Genomic DNA, 13,964 nt, shown 5'->3' with positions numbered 1-13,964 from the left:
CTGTTACAGAGGGTGAACTGGCGTAGAGTCTCTAGTAGCTAAAGCGAGGAGGAGGAGCTAGGACTAGGGGCGGGGCTTTCACACGCGCACCCTCGGTTTCCTTCACCCCCTTCACAGCTCCCCGGTCTTCGGCCGCCGCTTGGGGTTTATTTGTTTACAAGCGGATTACGTCAGCTCCTCCCTCTCTTCCCGGTCTCTGGGCCCGCCCCCTAGCCCTTTTCCCGCCCCCTCCGACTCCGAACCTGCTTGCGTCACAATGGTGCGATCTCCGGATTGGCTGGAGTCGGCTGTTACGCTCCAGCTACGCACTTCCTTTCCGCGGCGCTATAAAAAGTGCTGCACGGTATCTACTTCTCTTCGCCCCTTGGAGCTGGAAATGCAACTGTTGGGAGCTTCGGAGGCTGCGGAACTGGAGGCGGAGGCGGCTGGGGAGGTCCGAGCGATGTGACCAGGCCGCCATCGCTCGTCTCTTTTTCTCTCCTGCCGCCTCCTGTCTCGAAAGTAACTTTTTTACTATAAAGAAAGGAGGAAAAAAAGTAGCCGTCCACTCCTCACGCCCTCTCTTCCTCTCAGCCCTCTGATCTGCGAGGGAGCCCGGGGTGGCCGCTCCGCCGTCGGGGCCGAGCCGCCGAGCCCCGGCCGCCCCGGGCCGCCCCCATCCGCCGCCCCCATGCATCCCTTCTACACCCGGGCCGCCACCATGATAGGCGAGATCGCCGCCGCCGTGTCCTTCATCTCCAAGTTCCTCCGCACCAAGGGGCTTACGAGCGAGCGACAGCTGCAGACCTTCAGCCAGAGCCTGCAGGAGCTGCTGGCAGGTGAGCGGGCCGCTGAGGGAGGACAAGAGGCGCCGGGGGGATACGGGCCCCCCACACCCCGGGGCCGGACCGTCGGGGCCGCGGGATCCTCGGCAGCGCCCCGAGCCTGCCGCGCTCGGGTCCCGCGGCGGGACCCGGGCTGGCGCGCTGGGCGGCCGCTAACGGCGGGTCCTAGCCAGGGACTGGGGGCTGGGCCGTGGGCACCCCCTCCCCCCACGACTGGCATACTAAGGGGAGAAAAGAGACGCACAACAAAGAAACTAAAGCCAACCACGGCGCGAGTTGCCGTCCTCGGACCGTCGGCGTATTCGGGGACAAAGGAGTCTCGGGGCTGTAATTGGTTCGACGCCCCCTCCCCCCCAACCCTTCCAACCGTTGTGGGCTCGGCGACTGGGCCCGGGAGTGGGAAACCGCGCCGCTGCCCCGGAGCCAGCCCAGGACGGACGTGCCGTCTCCCCGCGCTGCCTACCCCTGCCCATTAATCATCGGATTTGTCACCGGTACAATTACAGCCCTGCCCAGAGCGTGGTTTAGGGTTGCTTGTTTTCTTCCCTTCGGGGTTAACAGTCCGGTGGCGCTTCTCTTCTTCAAAGCCATAAACCCATTGTGTGCGATTGGGGTGGGGTAGAGAAAGTAAACAGGTTCCCGCCTGGCCGCCAGTGCCATCTGGCTGGCCGAGGTTGCGCGCGTGATTCCTGTTTTTGGCGGCTCAACTGGTTGATTCCTAGAGACTGTTTTGTCCCATACTACTCCCAGTGTTGTTTCAAAAATTTTGTGCGATCTTTCCCCATTCCCACACACGCACAGCAGCAAATGCAATGCTGGGCGTTTAAAAAAGTTGATAGGAGCTAGCGGAAAAGGAAAGTACAGCGGGAGCTAACAGTAACCATCTAAGTATTGTTTTCTCTGTTCTTTTCTTCTGTAGAACATTATAAACATCACTGGTTCCCAGAAAAGCCGTGCAAGGGATCAGGTTACCGTTGTATTCGCATCAACCATAAAATGGATCCTCTGATTGGACAGGCAGCACAACGGATTGGACTGAGCAGTCAGGAGCTGTTCAGGCTTCTCCCAAGTGAACTCACCCTTTGGGTTGACCCCTATGAAGTGTCCTACAGAATTGGAGAGGATGGCTCCATCTGTGTGCTGTATGAAGCCTCACCAGCAGGAGGTAGCACTCAAAACAGCACCAACGTGCAAATGGTAGACAGCAGAATCAGCTGTAAGGAGGAACTTCTCTTGGGCAGAACAAGCCCTTCCAAAAACTATAATATGATGACTGTATCAGGTTAAGATATAGTCTATGGATGGATCATCTTATAATGGATGGATAAATTTGATTTTTGCTTTGGGTGGGCTCCTCTTGGGGATGGATTATGGATTTTAAACCATGTCACAGCTGTGAAGATCTGGCACAAGATAGAGTGGTAAATTTTTTTAAGTGACAGTGCCATAGTTTGGACAGTACCTTTCAATGATTTAATTTAATAGCCTGTGAGTCCAAGTAAATGATCACTATTTGCTAGGGAGTGAAGTCCTAGGGTGGTTTCGTTTCAGTTTCTCCCAGACATTCTACCTAAAATTTTACATCAGTCGCTTTAATGCAGATCTGTATTTCAAAGAACCTCTCTCTGCAGTAGATCTTGCAGAGGAAATTTGCACTCTTAACACTTGAAAATTGTTAACTTTGGCAGCTCAATAGGAAAGCTCAACATTTTAAACATGGTAGTACTGGAAATTTTATGACAAGACTTTTACCTAGCACTTAAATATGTATAAATGTACATAGGACAAACCTAGTAAGCATGACCTGGGGAATGGTCAGACCTTGTATTGTGTTTTTGGCCTTGAAAGTAGCAAGTGACCGGAATCTGCCATGGCAACAGGCTTTAAAAATTAAGACCTTTAAAAAGACACTGTCTCAACTGTGGTGTTTGCACCAGCCAGCTCTCTGTACATTTGCTAGCTTGTAGTTTTCTAAGACTGAGTAAACTTATTTTTAGAAAGTGGAGGTCTGGTTTGTAACTTTCCTTGTACTTAATTGGGTAAAAGTCTTTTCCACAAACCACCATCTATTTTGTGAACTTTGTTAGTCATCTTTTATTTGGTAAATTATGAACTGGTGTAAATTTGTACAGTTCATGTATATTGATTGTGGCAAAGTTGTACAGATTTCTATATTTTGGATGAGAAATTTTTCTTCTCTCTATAATAAATTGTTTCTTATCTTGGCATTTTAATAAATCTCTTGTCCTGATTATAGAGGTTCAGCTAAGGAAATATTTCTCAGAAGACAGGTTTTATAAGATGTGAATGTCAGTTGCTCACTGGTCATGCTGAAGAACATTTGATAAGGAGTGAAGATGATCTGTGTAAACATATTTAGGTGTTAGAGGAAACACGGGTAACAAGTTTTTTTTTTTTTAATCTAAAGTCAAAACATGGACACATTCCCAGGCTAAACGCATGAAATGAGGATAAGATACAAAAGGTAACATCTACCAAAAGTGATATTCAGAGGATTACATTTCATTGCTTCCCTGTTGAAGTGAAGATATGTTCCATTCTGGCCCATCTTTGAAAAACAATTATTTTGCCCCATAAATTCCTTGTTCAATTAGAAAATCCTGGGGCAGATGACCCATAGTCTTAAAGAACAGGCTAAGCACTGCAGAAAGATTGGTCGCTTTTTGCATTTCATCAACTGCAAGATTTACATAAACAAATCACTTAACCTGGAATTCAACAAAAGGTATGTTTATAAATTTTTATTCTCAAAAGTAGAAATGCTGAGTTTTTGATTCCTCATTTTCAAACATTTCAGTTATATTCAAAGACCTTAAAACATGAATAATGCTGGAGTCTATTCCACTTCCCCATACAATAAAGACTTGATAATTCTTTGATTGTAGAGGATAACATGGTATTTCTCTACACAGTTAAGTAACTTACCATATAGTGACCTTTCTTTTGGGAAGGAGAGGTTAGAAATGTAAACAAGGTCACACTGGAAATACGCAATTAAGTTACTTGAAATCAGTATTCCCAAATAAATACAGAATTTATAACTAAGATTAAATTCTGATCTTATAGACTACACGATAATACACAGCTAAATATGCAGGTATTTAGAATACGAGTGATACCTGTATGGTTCATTGGTAGGCTATCCTTAGGAGTTCGAAATATAACAACACATAGATACCCCTTGCCAATTACGGTTTTATTTTTCAGACTATTCTTTGAAAATCTCCTGTTTTCCAAACTTGAATCTACAGTAGAACAACTGGTACTATCATTTTTACACAAGTCTCACACCAGTGCTGACTACTATTGTATATTGACTACATTTCATCTGGTAATTCCTTTGAAGCTAGGTGAAAGTTTTGCACATTAAATCTTTAGGGGACCTAAGGCAGAGTAAGGATGACTTCCAGACCAAATTTTTTTTTTTATCCTAAGACCTTTTCTCAGATGGAGAATTATTTTTGAAGATCATCACATCATACTTTTTAGTACTTTAAATTTAGTGGAAAGAGAACTTAATAAAAACATTTTTTAGAATTCAGGTGATGTCTGACATGTAAGGAGCTGTTAAGTTCCTCTTTAAAAGACTTGCAAGCATCACAGACCTACCATCCATCCAGCTGTTTCCTGTGACTTTAACCTTATATTCCCCAGACAATTGTCTAGTACAGTAGCTGATACTTCTTGTTCATTGTTTCCAGAGAATGTTTTGCCTATCTATTTTGATAAAACATTTGAGTGTCTGCTGTATGCACATGCAGATATGTGCCAGGCCTGTACATGCCATTTAGAGCAATTGTGTACTTCTAATAGTGATAAAACTTAAAAGGCACTGCCTGAGTTAAAAGATAGTTTCTTAGAAACCATTTTTTAAAAAGAGCTGCCTTACAAAATTATTAGTTGCTACTGAGCTGAGAATTTAGTTATTGGCAATAATATTAGTAATGTTACTGAATTTTAACAGGTAGTTGTAACAATTACTTCCTTTTCTCCATATGTAAGTAACAATCTTGCTCTAATGATGAAGAAAGACTTAAAGTGGATTGTATCACAAGTGTTATCCTAATTCATGCAGGATAATGTGGCTGTTTCCCTGGCAATCTGGAAAGGGAATCACATATCCTTACCCTTAATCTGCAATATTTCTCTAGTAATAGACTGGAAAGGCCACCAGAAAAATGCTTTCTGGTGCTATTGCACAAATGATTTCTTTAAGTCACTACAACTCCCAAATTGCAAGTAGTTTTGTGTAAGTCGTTAGAGATCATGGAATTGTCCTTCAAGTTAAAAGCAGTATTCCTGACGAGTATTCAAAAAGGTTTTCAGGCGTCCTCTAATCTTAGGAACAAAAATGACTACATGTACAGGCCTGCTATTAGACTTTTCTCTCGGTGATTTTTTAACATTTCTGATGGTCTCCTTCTTTGCAGAAGAGAAATATGATAACTGAAATAGTATTTTGTATATTGAAGTTTAAAGGTATTCCCTTTCCCTTTTGGACCCCTATTTCTGATGATGTTCTAAGATGCTATTGAGTAACAATCTGGGGAAAATTTGTTGGTAGTTTTATCCATACACAAGGGACTTCAAAGTGTTTTCTGGATTGTCTGAAACAATAGATTTCTTATTTATCTGAAGATATATATATGGACTGCATATAGTTTGGTCTCATCTCTCAGTCTGTGCAGTTGAATTTTTGTATGTGGCTGCTGCCAAAATATAACAATGGTTTATTCTTCATATTTGGAACATAACTGTGAAAAAATCTTTTGTAGTGAAATAGTCTGTACTACTAACTAAACTAAGCTGTTTAACTGAGTCCTTAAGTTATTTACATTAATATAAATAGGCCAGAGGAATTTATATGAGTTAAAATTTCTGTTTTTTTTTCTATAGATCTTTGTATTTTCTAAAAATAGCTAAAATTCTGAGATGCTCCTGTAAGCCTGAGATTGTATAATAGGATTGACATCATTTCCTCAACAATCTGTGGCGTATAATTGACACCAGTCTTTTTGACTGCAGTTCTAATTTGGTTTACCAATTTCTTTTGGCATCAAAGTATCAAGCAGGGATAGACAAATGATAAGACTTCCAATCATAGGAGTCTCCATTTTTTTAGAAATGTTTTTGTCATCTCATAGTTGAATAACAAGGAATATTTTGGACTTCAGTTTCTGGCTTTCATATGAGTCTTTTTATATTTACTACTTTAGTGTTGAAGATGCAGTGATCTTTTGGGAATTAAGTATTATCAAGAGTAATAATAGTGAAAGATGAAGTGATTCGAGTTTAGGGTTGGATAAAAAAATGAGGAATATGAAAAGTGGGAAACAGCTGAGATGGAGGAATTTAAAGGCTTGGTAATAAAAGTGCATTTGCTGTGGTCATAGATGTTTATCAAGAGGCTTGTGCAGCATAGTCTTTTGACAGAGTTTGGGTAATATTACTGTAGGAATTCTGTAATTCCTGAATCTAGAACAAAGTCTGCACTCAATTTGTGAACATGCAGGTCAAAGAGCTAGTAAGGTTTATGGCCCATACTAAGTGGAAACTGGGCCTGGGGGAGGGGTGAATGGGAGCGTAAATAAATATACTCCTAAAGGCGTTTTTGAAGAAGTTCGAATATAGTACTAATGCCTTTGTCTCAGTATTTTATAAAAAGAGAATACTTTTTTAAGCTGTAATAAACCGTATGATGATTATAGCCTCTTCTTCTACCTTTAAGTTGTGAAGGCCATTTATGACCCCATTTCAGAGGATAGAAAGATGATTAAGCATAGGTGAGATACCTAACATCACAATAGTGACCACCAGGAAGGAAAAAACAGTAGAGTTAACCGTGTTCCTGAATTTTGAGAATATTACATCAAACACTAATATTTCAAATTGTAACATTGGTAGAAGTCATGTTCACTCATGGGTATATTTGATTTAAATAATTTTCCAGATAAGCCATCTCTAGTTATTTTATGTCATTCTTTTAAAACATTTTGCATGCAGTTTCATGTGTGTATGCAAAACCACATGGCACATTTTATAAATAAACATAATGGGAATATGCTAATTTTATTGATGGGGTAAATGATCAGAAATGTTTAGAGACTATTTCTCTAGATTATCACTAAAGTAGATGAATGTTTACTCTCCCAAGAATAATTCATGATCATATTCTTTAAGTGATAAGTCTTAAAATGAGAAGCTGTTGTAAAATGACAAGAGAGGGTTTTCTTGTCTAATTTTAGCTTATCTGCCTGAGTCTTTATTTGTAAAATTAAGATATCCTTTACAGCCAACAGATATCAAAAATACATATTATACCAGTTCAAAACTGCATGTAACTATATATTAAACTATGTGTTGCTACGTGTTGAAATTCACATTTCTTTTAGAAATTTTCTTTTTAAGTATTAGGACTTTTGTAACATTTCATTTATTTGCATGTTTGTAAAAGAACTAATTTAATGTAGTTGCACATCTGGGATTAAATTTGTTTTAGCATTAATATTTAACCAGTAGTCCACTGTATCTTCCTCTTGTTCAGAGCAATTCCTAAATTTTTAGAAAGGAAAGATGACTAACAAATTGAACTTTGAGAAGGTTCTGTGAACAGGCATAAACCTAAAATGATATGATTTGACAGTTGCACTATTAACAGGATTGGATGTATTTTCCAGTCTTGATTTATGGCAGTTTTGTCCCCAGAAGTCAGTAGACTAATTAGAGTTGTATTTCTTATAAATTGCACTTGTGAGCCTTCGAGTTACCAATATCTATTCTTATTTGATCTCCCAAACTGGGTGAGGTTGGCGGGTAGGTCAGTATTTTTTAATCTTTATTTTATGGACAGAAAATTGAGGCTTAGGGAATTTAATTTGTTCTAATGGTAAATAGCTAGTAAATAGCAAACTCATAATTTGAACTCAGGTCTTTATGACCCCAGAATCCAAGCTCTTAAATGCTATTATATTCTGGTATATGATTTATTTACCTGTTTCACATTGTTGAAACATGAATGTTTTAACTTTTTATTGCTAGTTGGTCATCTTTGGTCATTTTCATCCTTGAAACCCTTTCGCTTTCCATGTTCATTACACTAGGCACAGAACTGTCTTAAAACTAGGCTTTATTTAGGAGGCAATTGGGATTTAGTATAAAGAATACTAGTCTTGGACTCGGAGGAATGAGTTGGTATCCAGGCCTGTACCAGCTACCAGCTTGTGACTGGACAAGTTGCTTAGTCTTTCTGAGCCCATTACTCCACATGTAAACTGGGATAAAAATAAGTGTGGTCAAGGTCAAATACATGACAACATTTAGCAATGAATGGTTGGATTCTTGGAAGTTGCAAATTCAGTATCATGGAGGCAAATTAAATATAGCAGTTTGTTTTCTTGGTTTCTTGAAAATGTGATATTACTGTGATTGTGTTTGGAGTTTTTTGAAAGTCTGTTTTAGCCAATAGATGCAAGAAATGTACTTGAAATAATATAGAAAGGAAATGAACTGCTTCTCCCTGTTCCTCCACACACACTTTTTAAGGGTGGAAATAGATAACCCAGGCCTTCTTTGCATGTTTATTTTATAGCCTTTCCCGAGCTGTGTCCTTAGCATTGTAGTTTTTGGAGCTATTTTCTCAGTAAGGAAAAAAGAAGGAATTCTTCAGATCTTTTGTCTATATTGAAGGCACCTTAAATTGAGAGGTGGAGTAACTCTACCAAATGTGTATAGCAATACAGACCTGTACAGTGCATGTTTGCATCTATTTCCTTGTTTAAACCTCACAACTCTGCTATATAAAGTTAACTTTTCACAGGATTTGCAGCCCTTCAAGCTATTTGTATTTGGTTTTGCTTTTACAAGAGATCTTCAAACAGTGGTTTTCAAACAGAACTCAGTGGTTATCTCTTCTTAATCTAGAATGGTGTGAGTACTCCTTTACTGCAAAGAAAAGCAGCCTTTTTTTTATAAATTATCAGTTTGGATTTCAGTTTCTTCTTGTGATGTAACCTGATACAACCTTTGCTTGAATCACTAATATAATTAATTTCTCCTAGTCAGTCATAAATGAATAAGTAACTGTAGGTCCTTTTTTCATTTATCAACTCAAGTTCCTTTTTCTTTGTGATGATCTTTGAGTAGCTTGCTGCTGGGTTGTATAGCATTACTGCATATCTTTGTGAAATAGGTACTCAGCCAGCAGAGCTTCTTGCTAATCTATTTTGCAATACTATAGGAAACAAAGTTTCTTAGAAGAACCTCAAGAGACTTATGGACAAAATTCCTTTGACCTTTCCAGAAGTCTTACATCTTAAAGCACTTGGGTGGTTCAGGCCCTGCTTTGAGTTGTGTGTATGTATGTAGCCTTATGAATTAGTCAATGTGTTCCTCTAATGTTTAAGATTGTGATGTAAGAATAAGACTTTGGAACTAATTAAAACAAAGTTTAGGTGGCCAGTGTTGTCAGAATAGTTATCCCTTGAGACAGTAGTTATGGTCATTGAGTTAGAGATGGAGCGCTAATGTGATATTGAAACAGTAGATGCCAGCTCTCTTCACCTAACTCCCAGATTCATGATTTTTCCCCATTGCCCTGTCCTTTAAAAGTCTTCTGGTCTACAGCCATGCTACCCTGAACAAGCCCGATCCCGTCTGATCTCGGAAGCTAAGCAGGGTCGGGCCTGGTTAGTACTCGGATGGGAAACCACCTAAGAAGACCAGGTGCTGTAGGCGTAAAAAATAAAAAAAAATAAGGGATTGTAAACTGACAAGGTCCTTGCAATCTGTGAGGTCAACCAAGGGTTGCCTCACCTAAAAATAAATAAATAAATAAAAGTCTTCTGGGGTCCTTTTTAATGGTTAAAATATTATGACTGGTGTTTTGTTCTGTTTCTGTCACATTCACTTAAATACTTATTGATTACTTTGTGTGCCAAGTACTGTGCTAAGCAAAAATAATCACTTTCTCTGCCCTCAAGAAGCTTAAAGCCTAGTGGCACAGAGAGTTACCAACAAATGTAAAGACTGGACCTGAGACATGCTAAGGAAAGGAAAGTGGTGAAGTGGTTTCCCGAGATCTATAATAGATGTGATAACCTAAAGAGGCTTCCCAGAGGAAGGGACACTAGGTAGAGTGACCATATAATTTGATAAGTTTAGCAACTAAACTGACTCTTGAGAGTAAAACAGGGTGTTTTTAATAGTTAAACCTAGACTATAAGCATTGGCAAGAACACAGCCATCTCACTTTTATAGGCTATGTTAAGAGTATTATTTTTTTGAATAAGGGCATGGCAACCAGCAGTGCTTCTACTTCCTGGGGAACGTATGAAGGAGTTAGGACACCATATCCAGTCCAAGAGGAACCCAAACAGAACTCAGAGTGTTTTTTGGCACAGCTAAGTTATTACGATTTGTTTTGGTACAGACTTTAATTACTTTCATGTTTTAAAGGTTTAGCATGGAAAGTTGGGTTTTAATGTGAGCTAACAGATTAGAAGCATTTCCGTGGTGTATGAGATAGCACAATTCAACCAAATCTTGAGTATTTTCCATATATATATATTTTTTATTATAGCACTTGTCATTTTTGCAATGAGTGTTTATTTAAATATAATTTTTTTAATAGTTTTATTCTAGGTTTACATTTTGAGTGTTAAGTATCACTTGGACATAACTTTCAAGGTGTGGGCTACACATTTTTTTCCTTTAAATTGATGTAAAAATTTTATACAGTTAAATGTATAGAGTTTAGTGAATTTTGCACACCCATGTAATCCACGCCCCGATCAAAAGGTAGAATATTTCTACCGCCCCAGAAAACTCCCTTTGGGTGCGCTTAACATTTAATTAAGTAATAAAGCTTGGAGCCAGGCCTCAAATTAAAAATGAATTGTTTTCCCTCTCATTTTCTAACTTTACTTTTGCTTCCTAAACATGCGGTAATGGTTACTTTAAACATGAAACAAAATGTCACCAGAAGAAACCATTGCCTTTCGGCTAGTTCTGATTTAGTGATTACTAATATAGTACATCTCTGCCCAATTTGGTATGGCTTTTAGTCTTTTAAAGTGAGTAGTAAAATTTGAGTTATATTCCTATCGCTGACTCATAAGCTTACTGAGGATTGCCTGATATTTATTATTAGGCTGGAACTTTACAATCTTGAACAACTGAAAAAGTTGTGGTAATGCCAAATTTATATAATCCCCCCACCCCCAGGTTTTTCTTTTAGTCTGATTATGTCATGTATAGGAGATTTTGCAGATGAAAAGAGGACACAAGTATTAACCCTATATCTAGCTGAGTCCTAGCCTTGAGGACTTGTTTCCATCTCAAAATTCTCAACTCCAGTTGCCAAAAGGCAGTTAGACAATTGATCCCAGTTACAGCACAATTAGTTGTGAAATTGATTGAATTTAAAAGCTGTGTGTCACTGTCTTTAAAGATTCTTGAGTGCAGAGATAGGAAGACTTGTCCTAAAGAGACTGTTAATGAGTTTGGGATCTGTTGGGGTATAGGGAAAGGGAATAGATAATTCACCAGTGATCGAAAAGGAGGCTAACTTCTTTTTTTCCCTGTAGATTTAGAATTCTGGTTTGGAACCTGATCTGGAACCAGATCTTGAATTAGCCTTTTTTCCTGAGAAGAACAATTGTATTCTGCTTAGCAAACCTCTGCTGCCAAAGCAGTGATGGGTTGTGATGGTGAAGGTGGTTAGTAGCTTAGATGTTTCTTTCTCAGGGCAATAATACCTACTACTTTAGTACCAAGTGGGCTTTTATTTTTTTTCACTCCATTTTAGAAAGACCGGCAACTCAGTGAAGATGTATGGAAGGTTAAAGCCAGATCTAGTTAGTGGAGAGACTTGTCAATAACCCATTTTCAGCTGGAGAAGCCCCTACACTGATAACATATTCATATTACTAGTAGATTCATTCCTCATTTTTAACAAGTTTAATGCATTCAGTGCAGGAAAATTTAATATGTTGTTTCATTATATGCTTATTGAGGACAATTTTTCCTCCATTCTCACTTCAGTCCTCTTACTGGCAAGACTTCCCAGGAGCACTGGACAGCTTTAGCCCCTGTGCTCTGCTCTGCTTTTTGCCTCTGTAAAAATCTGACCCGATGCTGCAGGCACTTACTGCAGACTTTCTGACTGTGCAAGGACTGTGCTAAACACCTATGTGCATCCCTCCACTGACTCTGCATCACAAGCATGTAAGAGGAGACATTTGTTTATATAGTTATCTCTGATTTGAAAACACGTGGTATAACGATGTTATACTATGACTTCCCCAAGGACAGAGATCAGTGGGACGATTTAAGGCTAGAATCCAGGTTTGTCTGAGGTCAAGCACCAGCTTCCAACCAATATCATCCTGGTGCACTGCTTTCAGATCTCACTGTACTGTAATTGTTTTCATTCATGTCTGATTTTCCCATTAGACAGGAAGACCTTGAAGTCGGGGACTCTTCAACCAGGGCTTTAGAAGATGCTAAAGTTAATCTGTTCGCTCATAAATATTTACTGAGTACCTATTATGTGGCTAGCATTGTTCTAGGCACTGGAGATACAGCAATGAACCAAACAAAAATTCCTGCCCTTGGAGAGAGAGGTAAACAAGCCAGTGAAATGTATCAGGCGGTGCTAGTGCTGAGGAGCAGGGCTGACATGCTCGTGCTGGGAATGCTGTGAGAAGGCCCCACAGAAAGGGTAATAGAGTCGGGGCGGGGGGAGGGGCAGGGGCATGTTGCTATTTTAAGTAAAATCATCAGGGAAGGCCTCACTGATAAAGTGATATTTGAGCAGAAACTTGAAAGAGACCAGAGAAACAGCCTGAGGTATCTGAGAAAAGATCATACCATTCAAGTAATTGAGTGAATTCCAAAATCCTGCCAGGCTCATTTTCTCCTCAGATACATAATTGTAATTTGGCATTCTTGTATTGTAATGTCAACACACCTGGTTTATGGCAGTTGTTTCCTGACCACTTTTTACTTAGTTTTCTGGTTATCATATCTCAGGGATCAGCACAACTTTGATTACTGGAACACACAGTTGGATTTTTTTTTTTTAATCCTCTTCATTTTAGAGAGCATTACAGATCATAATAAACAGACTGATAAGAAAACCTCAATTTTTTACACAAAAAAAATCTGTTTTCTTTAAATTCTATATCTACAATACTTATGAGAATTGATGTTCACTGTAATCATACAAGCTCAGCAAGGCGCTCAATATTTTGTCAGGATGTATAGCTAAGCAAGCTAACAGACAAGTGTTGAAGACATGGATTTTCTTGCTGACATTTAGATAACTGGAAAATTCAGTTATCTAAAATACCTGTTTCTTGCAGAATTTGAGACTAAAGTACAGAGACTTGTTATCACTGAGAGCCCCTGCCATTCATGTATGAGATGAGATAATAGCAAAGGTATGTTACCTTCATCATACTGTCACTCAAAAATCATGGACTACTACTATTCTTTTTCAGGTGATGGCAAGTATCTGAACTATTCTTGAATTACAGAAAGCCCCCAATGTTAACATTTCCCTGGTTATACTTGCCTTATCAAAGATGAGTGAAAACGTACTTTCTTAAACATATTTCACCATGAATTCAAACCCAGCCATGCTTCTAGCCCAAGAAATAAGAATACTTCCTTCCAAACGTTTGAAATTTACTGTATCCTTCCAGTCTAGGTTGTCTTCCTTTTGCTATATAAAAATTGGATAAGTACTTTAGGCATTTTGAAGTTAAATCCAAATCAGATGATTATTCTTCCTCATCTGAGAGTCCAAGCAAAGCTAAAAGAGCAGAAATCCAGGTTTCTGGGTTGAAGAAAATATCCCTTTCAAAGCTACCCAAAATTAACCAGATAATTCTGGCCATTTGACTAAAAGTGGTGGGGTGAAATGGTGGGGAAAGGGGAAGAGAATGAATGAAAAAAAGGAAATATACACTTTGAAAAACAATAATGTTCTTATGTAGGATTTTGTGCAGAACTAGAAATTTTATCCAAAGCAAACATTTACCAAAGTTGCTTGGGACCTTTTTTGAGCCATGCGAGTAGACCCTTAAACAACCTCTAAACTTGTTCTTGTAAATGCTG

General features: G+C 39.1%; 1 protein-coding gene and 1 non-coding gene across 2 annotated transcripts; both read left to right on the top strand.

Moving 5' to 3' along the window:
• Positions 1-346: 346 nt before the first annotated feature.
• Positions 347-3,062, top strand: BTG1 (BTG anti-proliferation factor 1). Its single transcript, XM_039869024.1, has 2 exons — positions 347-818; positions 1,744-3,062. The coding sequence occupies exons 1-2, from the start codon at positions 671-673 to the stop codon at positions 2,109-2,111; spliced, it is 516 nt and encodes a 171-aa protein (XP_039724958.1). The 5' UTR covers positions 347-670; the 3' UTR covers positions 2,112-3,062.
• Positions 3,063-9,459: 6,397 nt separating this feature from the next.
• On the top strand, positions 9,460-9,578 carry LOC120607487 (5S ribosomal RNA). The gene has a single exon (XR_005654163.1). It is a non-coding gene; the product is annotated as a 5S ribosomal RNA (ribosomal RNA).
• Positions 9,579-13,964: the final 4,386 nt, after the last annotated feature.

Source organism: Pteropus medius, unplaced genomic scaffold (genome assembly GCF_902729225.1).
Source record: "Pteropus medius unplaced genomic scaffold, Ma_sr-lr_union100, whole genome shotgun sequence".
NCBI classification, from domain to species: Eukaryota; Metazoa; Chordata; class Mammalia; order Chiroptera; family Pteropodidae; genus Pteropus; species Pteropus medius.
This window is presented reverse-complemented; position numbering and strand designations above follow the sequence as displayed.

Excerpts from the sequence above, each read along its gene's own strand:
- BTG1 (XM_039869024.1), top strand. The coding sequence starts at position 671 with ATGCATCCCTTCTACACCCGGGCCGCCACCATGATAGGCGAGATCGCC. Across the intron at positions 819-1,743 it reads CCTGCAGGAGCTGCTGGCAG|AACATTATAAACATCACTGG; the intron begins GTGAGCGGGCCG and ends TTTCTTCTGTAG.